This window comes from Drosophila virilis, chromosome 4 (assembly GCF_030788295.1).
Source record: "Drosophila virilis strain 15010-1051.87 chromosome 4, Dvir_AGI_RSII-ME, whole genome shotgun sequence".
Classification (NCBI taxonomy): domain Eukaryota; kingdom Metazoa; phylum Arthropoda; class Insecta; order Diptera; family Drosophilidae; genus Drosophila; species Drosophila virilis.
Genome location: NC_091546.1, coordinates 6,343,744 through 6,364,579, shown reverse-complemented (window position 1 = coordinate 6,364,579; position 20,836 = coordinate 6,343,744). Strand labels below are relative to the sequence as shown.

Below are 20,836 nucleotides of genomic sequence, written 5' to 3'. Positions count from 1 at the left end.
GTTCCGCTGCGACGACCTTCAAGAAACCACGAGGCTAAGCGGGCCAAGATAACAAAGTGCATAAGTCTTAAGTGGGCTGAGGCAAATCTACGCACATAATTCTCTTAGTTTAACAGAGCGGCTTTGACAAGACATGCTCTTAAGTTAAGGCGACAACTGTTATACAAAATGTGAGTAATTATAGCTCAACAGCTCGGCCAAAATACAGGTTAATATCAAATACCAATTCGATGGCCATTGGGATATTTAGTATATGGCATTTGTGCTTTTTGAATATTTTACCCATTATGTTTCCGAAAAGCTATCGTCAAACTTCGAGAGCAGAGGCTCACAGCGAATTTATAAGTTCTGCCACACTTAGAAAAATTATACGAATGTATAGGCTATACTACTTATAGATTATACTTATACAAGCGTATAGTCGTTCTAAGTGTCGCAGGACTTCTAAATTCCCTTTGAATGGACTAGTACTTTACTTATACGTATAGAAAATACATTTTTATAAGGGCAGAATGACTTAATTTCTTAAAAAGGGAACAACTTATACACTCTTCTAAAATTCGCATAGCTTTTACATATAAGACTCTGGAAAGGCAAAGCTAAATAGTTATACAGTCGGCTTGCAGCCGAGAAGGACTTATAAATCCTATTCGAAATCATTTTCGGCTATCGGCAAAGCTCTTTTGCAAATGGAAGCTTTCAGTGTAACTTTTCACGTATACAACATAATATACTTATAAATACTTTTTATAAGTATGAATACGAATGCGTTGCTTGTACAAAAATGATTTTGCAACATAAAAATAGAAGATATAGATGCTTTCTAAGGAATTATGCACTTATACATAGAAATGTATTAGCACAAATGTGTATGCCTTGCTTATACACAAATGCTTTTGAAACGTAAAATTAGAAAGCAGAAAACCTTGCAGGGACATTTTTGACTTATACAATGGAATTTATGTATAAGTACTTTTTAGAAGCATACGAATACGAATGTCTTGCTTATACATAAATGCTTTTGGGCATTTTATTATGAGACATTTATGTAAGTTGTACTAAAAGCTTGAAAGCTTATAAATGCAAAATGTATTAGAGCCACTGTATAAGAGCAACTGTTTAAAAATGCGATGAATGCATAAAAAGCGTTGCTATACACTTCTAATAAAAATGTTGCTATAAACGATGCTTTGCTAGATGTTATAGTCAGAAATATTAAAGCTTTTGACGAACTGTTGAAAGGAAAGTTGAGTAAACGTTTGTGTAGAGTTGCTGTTGTTGAAATTGTTGAGAGTATAAAACAAAATTTGTAGTATGTGGTTGAATGCAGCTAACGCATATTGTGGGATAATTGTGTCCTATTCTAGATTCTAGCATTAGAAATTCAGAAATATTCATTTAATAAATATATATATATATATAACATTTTTAAAGAATATTCTTGTTAAGTTTTAGTGCCAGTTCTTGTAAGTACTTCGTCTGGCAGTATTATTTTCATGCTAACTACCTGAGAGATTGCCATGAATTTGTTAAGCCGCACTCGAGAAACCTTTAGCCAAGAACTTTGTCTAGTTTGTGCTGAGAAAGGAGGGCTAGGGACTTGAAAAGTTTATTAGCACGCGGCTGACAGCTGGCAGTTGGCTGGCCAGAGTAGCTCATTAAGCCCGCAAACTCGCTCTTTTTCTGCTCCCCTTCGCTCTTTGTCCTGTTACTTTCTCTCTGACTGGCTGAAGGAAACCTAAACCGGGATACTTCAAAATTTGCAACTGCTGGCGAAAGTAACGCGCAACACTTTTGACAGTCTTAGCCTCGCGAGCTTTTCGCCTTCGCCTTTACAATGTTAAATGCAAAAATCTGTTGCTTTTTATGTGCAGCTATTTTCATCGTTCGCTATATTCGTTCTTTTTTTTTTTAATTTTATAGCCATGATACCGCACTCAAATGCAGAGGAGGAGCAAGAGCTTCTGATATTGATGATGATGAAATTGCCAAGTTTGGTTTAGGTTTAGTTTCAGTTTCAGCTTAAGAACTTCCCATAAACACTTGAGCTGTGAAATGTTAATAACATACTTGTCCATGGGAGGGTGTGCGTGTGTGTGTGCCAGCCACAAATATGCTGCTATTAAGCTAGAAAATTTAAGAACTTTTGATGCATCAAAAGTTGCGAACTACCAAAACATATTTTACAACATTTTTACGCGTTTGGCGATAAACTGTTATATGAAACTATCTAACAGAACAGGTTTAAACACTTTTTTTTAAAGATCTCCTTGAAGTGTGTCTCGCACATTTTCGAAAATCCCTGTTAAAATATTTTCGGTATATTATTGGTATATAAAATAATCTAATTTTCAAAGATTTCTACACAAATATTTTTATTACACATATTAAAGTGAATAGAACAGATTGGTATCAAAAATATTTGTACTTTTTGAATGCCCAAGGTCTGACTGGATTCTCCCAAATTAAATAATGCTATCTAGCTATGAGCTTAGCGAAGTATTAATAGAAATATTAATTCTCTCAGGTAATTTAGGATTATTGGGATATATAAACAAATATTATACATTTGTCTGTGTACAAAAATCTTAGAAAATGCATTATATACTCTTGTATAACACATTTTCTTCGTTTAATCAAAGAGCTGAAGGATCGAATGAACCGTGTAAAATTGTATTTTTGAAGCTTGAAATCAATTGAATTATTAAAAGCACGGGCATAGCCGGGTAATGCGTGTTGCTTGCACATATTTGTGCATAAAATTCAATTGTGAGCTGGTCACACTTTTCGACATGCCGCATAAATTACGTAGTGCAATTTGTAGCTGAATGTTACATGTAATGGACATGTATGCGTGTGTGTGTGTGTCCATAAACAATGGCCAAAAGAGCTGACCCCTAAAAACAGAAACCAACAGACAGACGGACGGACGGTTGTGCCCCCGTTCGTCGTCGCACTTGAAGCACATAAATTACAATGTGCCTGTTGTCTTCATAAGTTTAAAGCACACTCACACGCCCCCTGTTGGCCGTAACTGTCAGACACCTGCAGCAGCAGCGAATAATTTTTTTTTAATTTAAAAAAATCAGGCAACTATAACTCTATATATATATATGTATAGATATCGCTTGGGTTATTTCAAGTGGCGTTTAAATCAATCGGTTAAGTTTTTTGCATTTGACACGCTCAAACGGGCCACACAGCTAAATCAGTCAGCTGCTGAGTGAACGGGGGAGGGTTCGTTGTTGGAGAGGGTGAACAGTTGCTTGTTCGATATTTATGACAAACATGCCGCTGACGGCAGCGCAGCGAGGGTCGCTCCGTGTGTTATAAAATGCGTTCATGCCATGCTTAGTCGAAAAAGAAAAAATTCTGTTAACAAAATCGAAATACCAGCAGAGGAATTTCTATAAAAATGACGCACACGCCTTGCATGAACTGTGTCTAGGGCAGGGGCAGGTGCTATGTGCTGTGTGCGGGTAGGCGTGGCTAGGTGCGTGTGTTGTGTGTGCGTCTGGTTTTGACACTTTAACTACGCGCTCGCACTTTGGGGCCTGGTTGCTGTTCGTGTTGTTGCTGTCGCCTGTCATTTTGTGTTTATTTTTAGCTGGGGGTCGTAAATGGCGTCGCCGACATTGTCAGGTAGCTGCTTAACACGGCGTCTGGCGTTGCCACCTTGTTGTTGTGTATGCGTTTAATTTTGTTGTCGCTGGCATTTGATGCAAAGTGCATTCATAAATATTTGCTCGATTGATTTTTAAACCTCATTTTAATGGCACTTTTATGCATGCATTATGTGTCGATGCGCTTTTTGATTTCGCGCCTAATGTGAATTTCAATTTGCACGCAACGTTGCCCAAATTATTGAAACGGAAGATTTTTTATGGCTTTTTAAACGCAAAGCGTGCTAATCCCAAATTGCCATCTATTGTTCTGTTTGTGTGTGGAAGAGCTAATCAAACGGCAAAGTCTTTCGTTATTAAATTTTTTAAATTTAAATGTTACACTTAAAGTTAACGTTTATGGCTTACATGCGAGATTTAACATGAGCGTTTTCTGTTAACTTCTAACATTTGACATCAGTTAACATACCTGTAATTAGAAGAAAGAGAAGGAATATTTTATAAATATGTGCTGACTGTTAAAGTTCAGTTTAAGAAATGTAAAAATAACTTTTTGGGACGTTTGAAAATGTGTCTTATTTTTAATGTGATTCGAAAGCTAGAACCAAGTTAAGACGTAAATTAGTGCATCGTCTTTAGCAGCTGGAAATTGGGAAAGTTTCATTAGAAATTGAAAAACAACGTGACTAGAAAAAGTTCGAGCCTTGCTTCATTGATGTGGAACACGAAACGAAACACTTAAAGGCGCAAAAGTTAATCGAAGCGTCGTCAATTTTATATTTATACATCGTATATCGTATCGTATATATTTATTATATCGTATATCGTATATTGTTTGGACTCTCAGTTTAATAAGCCACACATTCTACAAGCTGTGCTATTTCAGCACTTAGCCGGTCCGTCCAATGCATTCCCCGAGCAAAGGCTGTCTAAAGCTGCTTATAGGCAGCTGAGCTGAATGGGATGGTGAAAGAGGGGGGAAAGACTCGGAAGCAGCAAGGATATGACATTTATTGAGTCGATGGCAACTGCAGCTGCATTTTGACTAAGCCAATAAGCGTTTAAGTAAAAGGCGCAGCCGAGTGCAAGTAAAATAAAAAATGTACCAAATGGGCGTGGCACTTGGGTAAATGCAACGTCTCCTTCCCCATCTGCTCCGCCTGCGTCTTTATCTCGCAAAGAGTAGGTCTAACTGGCGCATTTACCTTGTTCGCCAGTCAGCTTGTTGCACACGAATTTACTTGAAGATTTTTCTTTGGGGTCCACCCGCCGCTCGGCTCATGCCTTTGCTCGCCCTCAGCTGTCGTCACGTTTTAGCGCTTTAGTAGCTGCAATTTGTTGAAGCGTGCGGCCGGGCAAAGTGCACACATCTGCAAATAACTTTGACGGTAATGCAAATTAAAGCCAATTTACGAGCTGCTACGTTAAGCCAAACGTAGCCAAATGGAGCCAAACATTTTTCAGCCAGTCGCCCAATTGCATTAGTCAACCCAATTTAATGCTGACGAGGTGTGAGCTCAATAAATATAATCATGTTAAAGCTAAGCGATGCGTGCGGTTAGCATTCACAATTTAATGGTCTTACCAACTGAGAATATAACGTATATAGCTGTTACTATTGTTTTTTTTTTACCAACTTATCAATATAGGCATATAATTCTTTATCGATATTCAATCGTGCCTCCTTGATAGCCCAACAAAATGAGTTGAAAGCTTGGTGAGTCACGAAATTTAAAATGCATTTCTGCATCTCCTGCCCTATAGAGTATATATATATTCCACAGCCATATTCGTCTGCCTGCTGCTATGCAACTAGTATCTCAGTTATCGTCTGGAAAGTTTGGTCGGCTTGGACCACTTTATCGTATCATAGAAATCAACGACATGCAAGTGTGTCATTTATCTATATAGATATATTAATACAAACGATATTTAAGTGTTTTCATTTTGATAGCTATAGAATATATCTAGCGCCTAATCAAATCTACAAATACAAATTAGAGCAATCAAGAGATAAAGAGAGAGAGAGAGTTTACACTTTAAGCTAGCGCACATAGGTGTGAACTCAATAAGCTACACATAAACAAACGGCACTCGAGTGCTAGCTTTGGTATCTGGGCAAATAAAAAGTAAACCCTTGGCAAATACAAATAGAAACACAAACACAAATATAAATACAAATGGCAGTCACGAGCAAACGAAGGCAAATGGAAATCCTGTCCAGCAATAAGCAAACAATGCTTGCATGATTATGTGTCTGTGTGTATGTGTGTCCGTGTGTGTGTGTGTGTGTGTGTGTGTTGTGCGGGTCAGTTGCGGTCAGCTGCGAGGGTTGCGAGTCGAAGCCGTTGGCCAGTTTGGTGTCAAAACAACAAATTGTTTTTTAATGCGCCACGCCCCGAATCGTCCAGCCCAGCCGCCAGACAAAGGGCAAATACAAATGCCAATACAAACAGACATACACATATACAGACATACACACACACACACACACAAACACAAACACACACAAGTGCACGTTTTGGCACGTTCAACAATGGTCAACAACTTGGGGAAAAGGGCGTGGCATGCCGCGAGCGGCATTCAACCATTTTTCGGAGCCTAAACAAAAGCCTCTATTATTGCATTTCGTTTCAAAGCGGAATTTCTAGACACACGCCGGTCAAAAGTCACAACAATGGACCATTTACGGCCATTGCACGATGGGTGTGAGGCTGCTAGGGTGTGGAGTGAGAGGGGGTGTGTGGGGCACAGGTGTGAGGCCCAACAGCTTTGTAGCGGCACTTAAAAACGTTTCACAGCAAAGCCCAAAACTAATTGTTAGCCACTTGCTCAAAAAAACAGACAGCCCTTGCCAAAAAAAAAAAAAAATAAATAAATAGTGCGAAGCGAAGTTGCCACGTTATGAAATAGTTCGGCGTTGCTCAACACTATTTTTTTTTATTTCTGCACCTGGCTGGCGTAAAATATGTTAGTCTTTTGTTATATCACTTTTTTCAACTTTTTGAGTGTGTGTGCGTGTGTGGGGAAGGGAGGGGGGGAATAGCTGTGTCCCTTTTGTTTAGCTAAAAGCTGTTGCATATTTTCCCGAAATTAAATAGCTTGCCAACACATAATTGACTTGAGGCAGCTAAACGAGATGCCCCTTAGATTCCGCAGTTTTTTTTTCCTTTTAGAATTTTTTGCCAGTAATGTGTAAACCTTTTATATGTACATATTTGAATTTTATTATATTATTATATTATATTTATTTATTACAGAAATATTGACGAGCATATTCCTGGAATTAAAATATGCTACATAAAGCGGATGCTCCACGCTTCAGGTAAGTGAAATCCCAACGAAATTTTAAACCAACAAACTTTTTGCATATTTTCGTTCATTAATGGGAAAATGAAATTTTTAAAGCTACAAGAATATTACGTTTTTTTTGTCTTTGATCCGTGACCTAGCGTCAAACCGCTAAAAATTACTAAGCGCCTCGGATTACAGAGACAAGCGAAAACAAAAAACTCTCACACACACACACACACACACACGCAAACACATACACAAAACAATGGCAATTTATGCTCTTTCTAAGCTTTTAAGCGTGCAGCGTGCTAAGCGTATTACACACACTTCTGGCAAAAAAAGGGGGCAGGGAAAGGAGCACAGATTCGAAGTTCTGTGAAAACAATTTGCTGGTGAACTCAATTAAAACAACAACAACAGCCACAAGAACAAAATCAGCAAAGACAACAATAAAAACAGCAACAACAACAACTTAAGGGAAAGACGCAGCGAACTGTGGCATGCGTTGGGCTTGATTTTATTTTTTCGTGAGCCTGGGCATATCTTGCGTATGCCGTTTTTTAATTAAATTTACGTTATTCGAAATGTGCGCAGCGTAAACATGACCCAAGCACGCTCTCTGTTGTAAAAGTGTTGTAAACTTTTGCGTTAAATCAAATTATGGAAATTATACTTATTTGCTTATGCCCTACGAAATGGGTTGCAAAAGGCGGGCTATATTGCCTATAGGTAAATTTAACTCAAGAGGCATTGCTCTATTCAATCATCGAAGAGTTTATCTATCTGCCAGTCTGTGTGTCTTTAAGAGAGCATGAGGTCTTTAGATATTATGTAGGGAATAAAATTATAAATTGAGAGAAACAGAAAGTGTGTGCAAGGTATCTCGCAGTCGACCCCTCATAACTGCCACATGCTCTGATTTTATTTTTTGACGTTTCTTGCCAAGCACATTTGCAATTAGGCAATGGAAAGTTCACTAGCAGTTGCTGTTCTTGTTGTTGTTGTTGCTGTTGCAGTGGCGCTGACTTTGGAGAGTCTTGTAGAGTTCGAAAAGAAATGCCAGCTCAAGTTTTGGGCGTAGTTTTGTGGACCAGGCAATAGAGTTGCCAAGCGCACAAAAACAGGCTATGCACGGCTGACATACGTCAAATGCACACCCACAGCCATGCCAACACACACACACACACACACACACACAGACAGAGAGGGCAAGCTTACAGTGTGCCCAACTTTATGTAAATATCATATGTTGGGCACAGAACCTGGTCCCAGGGACCTGCATGATGGTTGCAGATGCTCTTTGTGCTCAAGAAAGTGCAACTAAAACGCAGTCATGCTGCACAGGATAATCCTAGGGATAATCTACATGCCTGCATCCGCACTCCCCACTCCCCACTCCCCTGCACGCCCTTGCACTGCCCGCGTTCCCTGCGCTCCCTGCTTCGAGTATAAAGTCAAACAAGGCGGCACACAAAGTGCTCGACTGGGCGCACAGCTCACACATGTTCAATTTTTATGCCAACAAAGCGTTTTTTATTGGCTCTCCCGAATGTGTGTGTGTGTATTTGGGCTATGGGCGTGGCACAGTTCGACTGCATATTTTCGCGGCCTTTGTTAACAATTTTGTACTTTTTTTGGCCAATATTTCTTTTGTTGTTGTTGCTGCTCAGCGATTTTTGCTGCAAAATTGAAATGCATTCGCAACTTGGACTTTGAGCGCTTGCAATTTGCATTCTATTATTTTTTCGTTCTTCTTTTATTTATTTTTTTTTTGTTAATTTTCCGTTGTTTAATGTTAACGTTTGTTGGAGCCGCAAAAGCTGAGCTTATAGCTGTTGGCTCAAGCGGTTAAATAGGAAACATTTTAGTTTCTGTTCGAGCAGACTCCTGTGAAGAGTATCCGAGAGACTGTAAAACACAAGCTGCAATTGTTTTTTATATATAAATTTGTGACGACAAATTAATATGCCCTATGCATGATATTCCATCATTGAAAAGAATGTATAGTTAGATATTAGCTGAAAGATCGAATGCTGATCAAAATTCTCGGTCAGAAAGACCAGCACAGGAGATTTAAACCTTAATCGTATTAGCGGCTTGTGTTCACTCTAGTTAGATTTTTAAACCAGTGTGGAAAAATGCATTTGGCCTTTTGTGTTAGCAGCGGCAAAATATTACTCCAGGCAGTGCTCTTTAATAAAAATTGACAAAAGTTTCTGCATTTAATTGCCTTCACTAAGTGGAACATTTCCATTTGTGGAACATTTTACACCACTACACAAAAACTACCCAAACAAGCTGATTCGCAATAGTTTTCCGCAGGTGTCGCACAATGCAAACATATTTTTTTTAAATGAAAGGCGTAAAATATATTTTATCAGATAACTCAAAAAAAACATGTAAACACGAAAAACGTATTCAATATACTTTCATGGTGAATTTCAATCAAAACATCCAACGATTAACAAGCTTCTGATAGGCCGAGCCGAGAGGATTAAACAGGGCTGTTGATGATTATGGCCACTCGCATGTGTTAAGCAGCACGCGCCGCTGAAAAAATATATGTGTATAGGAAAAATATAGAGAAACTAGCACAAAATTTGCATGCATATCTTTATGAGGCAAACGCGTAGCTGTAAAACAACAACAGATCCGTTGTTCAACACTGTTCATAGCACACCCACACAAACACCCCGTACCCCTAGCGGGGCAGATCAAGAAAAACAGCAACGCAACAATTTTTCGGCGTGGTGGCTTCTGTTTTGCTCTTGTTTTTGTTTTATTTTTTTTTATGCAAATTCGCTGCATATGAAAAATTGTCAGAGTAGTAGAAGAAAAACGAAAATAAAATAATAAAAAATATACAAGAAAAAACAAAAAACAGCAGAAACAACAACAACAAAAAGGGCAACAAAATCATAAGCGAGCATAGCATGTGAAGAACGAAATGTGCAAACTTTAATAAAAGACTGTGCAAAGGAGGCGACGTAAAAAAAAAACAAAGAGAAAGAGCAAGCGAGGTAGAGAGTCATAAATTTGCAGTGCTGGCTAGTGGGCGACGGGCGCATTGGGTAGTGTTGTGTAAGGGGAAAAGCAGCACTTCAAACAAAGCAACACTCAACGTCAGAGCTGCCCCAACAAAATATGTAATTTTAATGCAACAAGCTGCAAGGGGTGGGAGCTTAAGGTAACGATGGCTTTGGGTTGCCAGCATATTAAAAGTCAAAAGCGTTGAGCTGCTGTTAAAGCAGGCAAGCATAGTGAAAAGTTAACGGATGGCAAGACGAAAAGGGGTGCTGCAGATTTTCTTTGCTGCTGCTGCTGCTGCTGCTGTTGCATCTGGCTTGTTGCATGCGGCACGGAAATTTGCGTTGACAACAATGCGACATGTCGTCTAAAACCGCAAAGTAGCAAAATGCAATGAGTTAAAGAGAGTCGGAGAGTGAGGGGCGGAGGGGGGGGGAGGTTGGAAGTGGGCAACTCTTAAAAAATTACTTAATAATAACAATGTTTGCATGCTTGTGGCTCCAACATGTGGGGGCACTGCCTGTGAAGGTGTGTGTATGTGTGTGTGTGCTGCATATTAAATGTTTAATAATCTACAAGGGGCAAAATAATTGCAAGCTGCAAGTTAAGAGCAAAGTTTGAAATTTAAATTAAACTCATTTGTGTTTTAAGCTCATTTACATGCAAATGTTATTAAAATGTTAATAACGAATGACAGAAAATCGATCGATAACAAATCGAAAAATGTTAAGCAGAAAACTGACTTGTCAAATTAAGTTAATTAGATATTTGCGTTGCATTGTCTACGGCAAATTACTTTAAGCAACTGTTAGGTTAACATAAATAAATAATGGGAAATAATGGGATATCATTTGTCGCACGTATTTAAATAATGAGAAATATTTAAGAAAAACTTATTGATATACATTTTTGATGGGAAATCTGAGAATTAGAAGCTAAATGTTATACAAATTTTCAAACATAAACGTTGATAATGGGAAATAATTGAGAATTATATAAAAAAAATTATATTTTTTAGCATAAACAAATAATGAGAAATTTTGAAAAATTTGTAGAAAATGTATCAATACATATTTTATGTTCAGCTTATTGCATTTCACCGCCTAAAATCAAATTGAAAACGCTTAAAGCACTTTGTGTCTTATTTTTTTTTTCTATTGAGTTGAATTTCTTTTCTTTGTACTTTTTGGTCCTTCGCATAATTGTTTTCTTGTGTGTTCATTCACTTTTTTTTCTTGGCTTTATTATTGCACACTTGAAATTAATAACAGACACAAAACAAGCAGAAGAACTTGTAAAGCTTTTGCTTTTTTGATTTATTCGAAAGAAGTCAGCCCCCCAGCCCCCTACTTGCGTTTGGCATAAATCAGAAATTGTAATGAAAATGTTTCCGCAGCACACAGAAAACTTGTAACTTCTAATTGGTAATTGCACTTGTACTTTTTTACCTGCGCAACCTTTTCGCCCCTTTCTACAGTCTAAAATCTGCCTGGGCAGGAGTTGCCAAATATCGTAACCAGCTAGTTTGAAAACTTGTGAATTATGCCGACAGTTTTATGCATCTTTTGACCTGAATTGTTGTGTGCTCGTTTACGAGGTAACTAGCGAGAAAATGGAAGCAAAGAAATTTTGCATTAGAATGAAAGGTTTTACATTCGCTCGAGTGCTGCATAAGCTGGGAATGAAAATTGATGCATGTCGCATTTATTACGAATACAATTATAATTTAATATACATTTATTTTCATTGAAAATTCATTTTATTCAAAAACAAATTTATTATATTTATTGCAAGTTTCTTGTATGTGAATGCAATTTTTTGACATTTGCAAAGAGGTTACGTTTATTGCTATGTCGATTATTACATTACATAATACTAAGTTATATTAACTTTTATCGTAACTGTAATAACTTGTATAACAGTTTTCAAATGTTAACGATTTGAACTTATTTGAAATGCATGTTCAGCAGCGGGTCATAAAACTTGAAGCCATTAACACTAGATACAACCTTTGCCCGCCTCTGCGTAATTGTTAAATTAATTATGTCTCAATTACAGTCGAAAATGGCTTGATTGTTGCATTTAATTAGATAATTGTAATTGTTGTTGTGCGCAATTAATTTGACAGCAGCGCCCCCATTAAAAGTCGATAATATTGTGCATAAATTAATAATTACATACATCAATGCAACTTGCTCAAAAACCGCACAGTTGACAGCTGCTGACAAACATGACGCAAACAACAAAAACACAAAGTAAACAATTTCATGCACATTCGGCAATTGTTTTTGATTAAATTCTGTTTATGTTGGGCAAAGTACAATTAAAATTCATTAGAGTTAATTACGCGCAATTAAAAGCACATTTTCATAACTAATTGACTAAAAAAAAAACAACAACAACAGCAACAACACGAGTTAAAGGGACAAAGTTAGGCAATTGTAATTATGTTTGCTCAGTGTGGATTTTATGTTTTTAATAAACAAACCAAAAAGTGTAAAAAGAAAGAAGAACAAAAACAATTCGGACAAGAAAATTTGCATACCAAGTCGAGCCGTGAGACTTGAATCCAGTCTTGATATGAGAATAATGAAGCGTCCGCAACAAATGCGACAAATGGGAATTTGACTAAAAGTAAAGGATTGTGTGGCCAACTCGACTCGGAGATGCTCAGTAGAAATAATCTACTCTTTACAGAAATATAAATTTGTTAAAAAAAAAATGGGGAAAATATTTGAGTAATTCACCTGGGAGATACTAAAAGAAATTAAAAAACTGTCTTGCTGTTAACAGCACAACAGAACATGTTAAAAGTCTCTCTTTAACAGCCTATGTAAGCACTATGTTAACTAACATTATGTAGGCTGTAATTCATGTTAAGCTTAATCCACCGGAACTAATCTATATATAAATTAGCATTATCTGCTTGGAGTTGCTGTTTACCTCAAACAAATCATAATTGTGTATAGGGTATAAAATATGACAAGAGATAAGACAAAACTGCGTACACAGCAACCATATCAGGAACAGCAATAATAACAACAGCAACAGCAGCAGCAGCAACAACAACAATGGCTAAAAGTCTACGACTTTTGTTTTGCTTCGTTAGCTGCGATCCTATTTTATTTCCATTCCCGTTTGCCCATGCCATTCTCCCTGTGCGTGCGGCTTGCGGGAGTTTTGGCTCAAGTTTAAGTAGATTTTCATAATTTACGCGCTGTGCGCAAGCAACAAACATAAATTATTACAAAACCGCGCATACTTCTCCTGCTGCCTCGCCAGGTAGCTCAAAGCTAACTTCAGTTCGAGCGAAACAGGACGAGTCAGGCGTATCAGCACATGAATATATATATTTATGCCTGTACATGTGATGCGGCCTTCGTTTCGAAGCCGTCATCCACTTCCGTGTTGTTGCGCCTGCCGCCGAACAATTGCGTTTAATTGTAAGTAAAATATGTGAAAAGTTTTTAGCCCGGTCGCTCATTTTGCAGGCATTCCACAAAACTTTTCAAGCGTCTAAAGTGAGTTTTATTTCCAGCCAGTCCCAGTCCCTCCCTGTTTTCCATATCTCTAAACATGTCAGCGACATGTTGTTTTCATGTGATTCTCGACTGTCAGCCGCAGCTGCGTCTGCCGGGCCATTTTGTCCGTGTGTTTTTCTTTTCTCTTTTGGCTTTTGGCTGTGATATTCTAGCTTGTGATTTTTATTTTAATATTTGCATTTCGTCAACGCTTATGACAATATATCATAGCCGCAACAACTTTTCATTCTGCTATTATTGGTTACATGAGAAAAGTTTTTTGCGTGTTGCAGCCACAATTGTCTGCCACAGAAGTTTTTCGATGCTGCGCGTATTTTTTATTTTTGTCAAACATAAAAAAAAATATTGTTTTCCTTTGACAATTCTTTTTTTTTTTCAACAGCAGCGGCAGCATCTTGTCATAAAGTTTTTAATTAAATTCTTACGTTTACATGGGAATTTCGCCAGGGCGTAAAATATGATATAGAATCATTTGAAACAGGCAAATTGAGTTAGCTATGAATACAAATGCAATGAAAAGTCATACAATTAAATGGAATTTGTGTTAATTGCGGTGGAGTTTAAAAAAGCTGTTGAAATGTCAAATACCGAACAGTTATGTGCTCAGCTTGACAGTTGCTGGACATTACTGAAGTAAATTAACATATGTTTAATTAACGTTAAATGAAAGCTAAAACTCCAACTGTCAAACAAAATAAGTTACCGAAATTAAATAATATTCCTAATTAAATAATATTCCTAATGTCTAATATTTCTCTGCTAAGTTGGCCAAATGTTAAACGCCTAACAGTTTATGCTTAGCTTACCAGAAGCTGGCGTTGCCAGATCTCGATCTTTTAGTCTACAACAGCTCTCAAATTCCCAACAAAATACCAACTAAATATATATTTTTGCACACATAATTATATGCAGCAAATAAATGTAATGCAACAAAATCGCACAACGACTAATTATTATTTAAATGACAGTTTTTGCCATTAAATGTTGTGTGTGGTATGTGGGCGTGGCACGACTATAATGAAACTAATTAGAATTGGTCGCAAAGGCATAAAATAAATAAACGGGAGACAAATTCGTGTGCTCCGACAAGGGGCAAGTGCGGCACGAGGGTGGTTCAAGGTGTAATGAGCAGCACACGTGTTGCCAATTTAAATTATACACAACTAAGTCGCTTATGCTTAGTTGTTTATGCTGCAGTTGTTGCCGTTGTTGTTGCTCTTGTTGTTCTTATTGTTGTTGCTGTTAGGGAGCGCAGTTTATGGTTGCAGGCACAGAAACAGACACACACGTGTATATAACTCGTAAAAATCAGGTCAGCTATCTATATGAATATATTTATATATAAAATATATACATATATATATAAAATATAACATATATATATACATGCATTGCGTATACGCGCCGTTGTGCTAAGCTCTTTTAATTGATATTCGTGACGAAACCCAAAAAAAAAAAAAACAAGAAAACATTGTTAAGCCCGTCGACGTAAAAATCAATGCTTGCAAAATTTGATTGTGGTAAATAAAATATGTACAGCTAAATTTAAAATAAATACAAAATAGCCTAAGCCCTGGGTAAATTTCAATTGATATGTTGAAACAATTTGTTGCACAAATAATAGGAAAAAAGCCAACAGCAGGCAAGCAAAGCCTTACAAATTATTACGAATTTTTAGGCAAATATAAATTTAACATTTGAGTAGAATAACAATTAAGATATGCATGTGAGATTACGTGAGTGGCTCACGAAAATGTGCATCAAAAATATTCGATGGCCAGCTTTTGTCTGAGACTTAAGGACTTCGCACACTTGACTGTATATACGATTCGAATCCTTTTCATTTTATGCACTATTTTTGGTTAAATTCCATTTTTGTGCTCTTCCAAAGGAGATTTAAAACGTTACGATATTGGCAGAGCATTAAAGAATATATTTTCGACCTTATAATTTAACAGCACAAGAACGCGTGGCTGGTGCTATGCAAATGCGTCTCGCATTGGATCAGAATACTATATAATATAGCTGCCGTAGACTTTTTTATACAATTTTTTTCGGGCACGTTTTAAGAGACACATTTTTTGTAGTGTCAAAAAGGAAACCCCAAACTGTGTTTATGGCATATACTTCTACAACTTGCTCGTGTTTCCCACAATCGCCGCATGACTCTTCAGGCAGTTGCTGCTGCTGCTGCTTCAAAGCGCATAAAGTGTCAATTTTATCGCAAGGCTGCAGCTCGCTGCGCTGCGTGTTCAGGCGACGTGTTCTGGTCTTGGCCAGAATCTCGACTCTGGCAAAAGCCGTGCCGTGCAGCTGGCACGATAAATCGTGCATTGGTCGAGCGCACGAGTCAGCCACCGAAAGCGCATTTCTCGCGGGAAGCGTTGCCAGGCTATTTTTTTTTCGGTTGGTGCGTGCGCCTCAGGAGACGCACATAAAGGTGAACTCTTGTGCATAAATTGGGAACAGTTTTAAATGTGAAACGGACAAAAAAGTAAAACGCTGTTTAAAGTGCCTTTCAGATCATTTCAAACGGAATGCAGGATGTTTTCAGATCGAGAAAACGCTATGCATAAAGTAAAAACTGTAGAGTTGCCAAGCATTTAATAAAAAGGCGAAAATTAACTTTGATATGTTGCCAGAGTTTGCAGCAAAGCTGCAATTTGTTGCGTGTTTTTCTGCTCATTTCTGTTTGACTGATTGAGTCAGTAAAATATTTGCAACGCAGCTCAAAGGTCTGCAGCAACAAAACAAAAATTAAATATAAAAAAGCAGCCGAATTTGCAGTAAATTAACAAGTGAATATTTTCACACGCATTCCAGTCAATTGTGTTGCCCACTCGGCACGAAGTGCGCGTTGGCCAAAATGCCAATGGCAATCAATTTTACGCACACAAACGTAAGAGGCATTTGTGTGTGCACTCAGCGAAAAAACGTCGTTCTATGCGCGAGCATGACGGAGGCTTACACAGATTATGATCTTTAAAAATTGTCAAAAAAAAAAACGTGTTCAAGTTTGTTTTATGCGAAAAATATTTATTGTAAGAAGTTGCATTTTGAAATAGGGCTATAATTTTTCCTAATAAAGTCTTGTATTCGAGTCTTTTGACATTAACAAAGAACTTTAAACATGGCTCATTTTGCTGAGTGTGTATTTTGCATTTGTTTTGTGCACTCTACAAATGCAGCAGAGCGCAATGAGCTCGAGTACATTATGCTGTACAGCGAATACAAATGAATTGCATGGCGAAATGACTGAGCAACCGACTGACTGATTGACTGATTGACTGATTGACTGACTTACTGGTGGATTGTGTTGTTGCAACTAAAATTGCGCATGCTACAAGAATGCATAATAATCATCAAAACAATTCACAAACAAAATGGCAACGGTTTGTGGGGGGCGTAGGGTATTTTTTTTATTTTCTTTTTTTTTTTTTTGGCATTCCTGCGGGGTGGCAACGCCTTTCAATCAAACGCTGAACACTGACACAAATTCCCAAACAAACCGACAGGCAGACTTTGGCCGCTGCAGTTCCTATGCAGCACGCCAGATGTCGCTGCACGTGACAAATGCCGACAATCGACATTGATTCTACAGCGCGGCTGCATACCATCCAGCTGCTATCCAAGGCTAACCATTCAATTTGCCTTTCGGTTTCCCTCTCCCCACTCTCTTTCCCACTCACTCTCCCTCTGTCCCACAAACTCATTCTGTGCATTCACCTGACTATTCAGGCAGCCTTTGCCACTCACTTGCCACTAATTTGCCAGACGTTTCCTCTACGCTCTGGCAACCCTGACAATTGATGAGCCGCTTTCGCTTCGCTTTGCTTCATTTTTAGCGCTTTTTGTCTATCCCTCACCGCCCCCAAGCCCCACTCTCAAAGGAGCGAAATGATTAGACATGCAGACAGCCCAAGGAAACGGCACGCTCTCTATGCATGTCCGTTTGCTTTGTGGATTTATGATGACTTTATTTCCGCTAACCACGCTTTAAATTCCGTGCTCAGTTCAGCTCAGCTCAGCGTTGTTTTTTTTAGTTCTTTTTAGTTCAATTTCGTTCAGAGCTAGTTGCCATATCTCGGGTGCAGCCTTCGTGCTGATTAATTTATGTAAATGCTGCGCACAACCAAATTAAGAAAAAGAAAAAGAATACCTCACTCAAGTGCCCAACAAAGTAATCTTCATTATTATAATCATTATCATTAACAGCATCATCATGACGCTCGTCAACAACTGGCGCCAACAAGTAGATTTTCATCAAATGGCAAAGGATATGCGAAAAGTTCTGTGTACTCATTGACCAAGGTTGGGGCAGAGAAGCTTCAGCTTGAACTGGGCGGGCATCAACACAAAATCGCTGTCATTAATCATTTGCCCAAAAGGTGGCAAGCGTGGGTGACGTTAATCTTAACCAGGGCACAAGCAAATAAGAAGAAAAAAACAGCAACAGACACGCAAAGCGAAAGTAGAACAGGAGCTAAGGCCAAACTTTTTATACACTACCAAATAATATGCTATCTTATTGCATATAAGAGACAACAGTTTATTTATGTACATATACAAATAATGTACATATAAAAATATTGTTGCCTTTTTCAATCTATGAAATTATTCATAAATAACTTGCTTAAGTATGCAAACATTTTAACTTTTTCTTATAAACTTTTCTGTTCAGATATATTTGCATTATCTTTTTTATTTTAAGTTTGCATCTCAAGAAATTCTTAGTTCAAAGTTGGTAAACTCACAGAATAGCGAACATTCTGCACACATCTACCAACACTGCTTTTGCACAGCACAATTGCCCACACTTTTGGCCATCGTCGCTGTTGCGTATAACAGTTTCGACAGCAATAGCCAAAGGGACGGCGCAAAAAAACAATTAAAACCGGCAAGTGGGCGTGACAATTGCCAGTTGTTGTTGCTTTTGACTTTTGACACGTGTCACTTGCGCGTAAAGGCGCTGGCAGAAGTTAAAGTGAAAGTTAAGGCGAGGGAAAGTGTGAATGACATGCTCTTAATGATAGCCAACAAAAACAGCAACAACAACAACAATAACAGCCACACAAATAATTGACATAATTGCGGACAGAACAGCTGCGACAATTACACTGCTGCATTCTTTTCCAGTGTTTGTGTGTGTGTGTGTGGGTTTGTGTGTGGCCCGAGGTCTAATTAAAATTCCCTCACTTTTACAATTTGGGAGTTGTGTGGCTGGCCGCAAATATTTAACATGGCACAATTTAATGGTCTTTTTATGATTGGGTCGTCCGTAGAAAATGAACTGTAAAGCTTACGATACATGAGTATAACACTTGCTGTGATTATTGAAAATATAACGATAGTTGTCTATGAACAGAAATCCGATAAAAGTGTATAACACTTTGATGTATAACACAGAATAGACATAAGATTGATCTTACGAAATACGTGTATAAGACATGTAAATAGACAAATCGTTTTAAGACTTACGACATTAATGTATAACACATGAAAGACAGATTGTAAGAAGCTTACGACATTGGCGTAAAAAATGTGTTATAACTCATGTGTACAATTGTTAACCTTCAGATCATTCAAATCATACGATACATGACGCTATAGCATAACACATGATTGCGAATGTTAGTTCAAGCAACACTTTTAAAGCTTTTTCAATTTGCCGATAGATGGCGCCACAGGTGTGTGTGTGTGTGCATGGTTGCGTCTGTATGTGTGTCTGCCTGCAGTTAATCAGAAAACGCTTAGGCAGCGCATTTGAAATGTGCGATTTATGCCAAAATGAGCAGCTCCTATAAAAGACATGGCCACAGGGCACGAGGTTACGGGTTTGCAGGGGCTGGGGTCAGACTGCAACGGTAATTTATATGCACTTTGATAGCAACAAGATGCAAAGCACAAGCAGCAGCAGCAGCAGCAGCAGCGGAGGCAGCAGCAGCAACTCCCTGAGTGCCGCTCGACCCACTTATAAATCACCGACGGCACTGCGGAGAGATATCGTCCAGAGATTGTTGTTGTGGTTGTTGTTGTTGTTGTTGTGGTTGTGGTTGTTGTTTTTGTTGTTGTTTCAAGCGACTAAGCAGTTTATTGAAAAGTGCGCGACCAGAAGGAGTTGTTTTTGTTACTGGAGCTGAAGCTGGGGCTCAGGCCATAAATATGGTCAAGTGGCAGCAGGCTTCGCTTTCAATAGACGCGCCCACAATGACTTGCAAGAGGCATTAAGTATGCGTGAGGGGGGTTAGTGTACTTGCCAGCGCTTTTTGTCTGGCTTGTGGGCGTGCCCCCTGCTGGGGCACATTAGTTTTGCAGCCATAGCGCAAGTGCTCGTGTGACCGTTGTCAAGGACCCGCTGGGCCCTTTTGGCCAAAGGTCCTTTAAGTAGGGTCTGCAAACACATGCGATTCGTCATACCGCACAAAAGACGCAACTCGAGCAGCTTTAAAGAGCTGGCAGAAGCGAAAGTCAATTGTCGACTTGTCAAGGTCATAATAAGTAAGTCGCATGTCTCACTCAGAGCTTCATTCACAATCGCATTCGCATTCACGTGTTCTGCAGAGCACTCAAAAAATGCATAGCACAAAGAAACCAAGGGGGAGGCGGCGGCAGGTTGGTTGTTGTGGGGGTTATGCGAATAAACGAATCATTCACACCCGCGCGAAGAGTTCAAAGACCTCGCGAAAGCCGGCTCTGTTAACACACTCTGTTAACATGCACTGTTAACATTGCGCACAGTGCAACAAAATAAAGAGCAAACATTTGATTTATGTGGAACCTAATATTTAGGGGCAACGAATTCGCAAACCCAATGTTAACATATAACATTTATAAGAGGGGCGTAATATTAACATCGTGCCGTTAACATTCGCGAATATATAATGTTAACATATAACATTTATAAGAGGGGCGTAATATTAACATCCTGCCGTTAACATTCGCGAATACACTTAACATAGCATACACCATTCGCAAGTCGCGTGAGAGGAGCGTAACATATTCATACTCGTAATGCTAACATTTCCCCAGCATGTCGCTTAGCATCCACAAACAAACATAGCAGAGTCTGGAAGTGCATATGCTAAATGTTTACACTGGGTGTTGCATTTAACATGACCTTAACATTAATTCGAAAATGTTTGTGAAAGGAGAAATTCGACTGTTAACACGAAAATCGAACGGGTAAAGGTTAATGTTTACATATTTTGTTAACGCTTTGTTGTGCAAAATAATATGTTTTGAAGCCCAAGCCACAGTTGTACAAAATATATTGACATGGAATACATTTTTGAATGGCAAGTTTGAAAGATATTTTGTGCGCTTTCTGTTAAATGTACTTCGCCTAATACT

General features: G+C 38.4%; 2 protein-coding genes across 17 annotated transcripts in view; one reads left to right on the top strand and one right to left on the bottom strand.

The window, feature by feature from the left end:
* The window catches only part of LOC26531773 (uncharacterized), a 255,554-nt gene that overhangs the window by 108,824 nt on the left and 125,894 nt on the right, over positions 1 to 20,836 (top strand). For all 8 annotated transcript variants that reach the window (XR_004304675.2, XR_011416678.1, XR_004304676.2 and 5 more), the window contains one exon: positions 6,884 to 6,948. Coding sequence is in view for 2 of the 8 variants with exons in the window: in XM_070209150.1 (XP_070065251.1) it covers positions 6,933 to 6,948 (16 nt within the window). In the remaining 6 variants the exon portion in view is untranslated. The remainder of the gene's footprint in view (positions 1 to 6,883; positions 6,949 to 20,836) is intronic.
* CadN (neural cadherin) overlaps positions 1 to 20,836 on the bottom strand; it is a 182,174-nt gene that overhangs the window by 51,266 nt on the left and 110,072 nt on the right. The window lies entirely within an intron of this gene.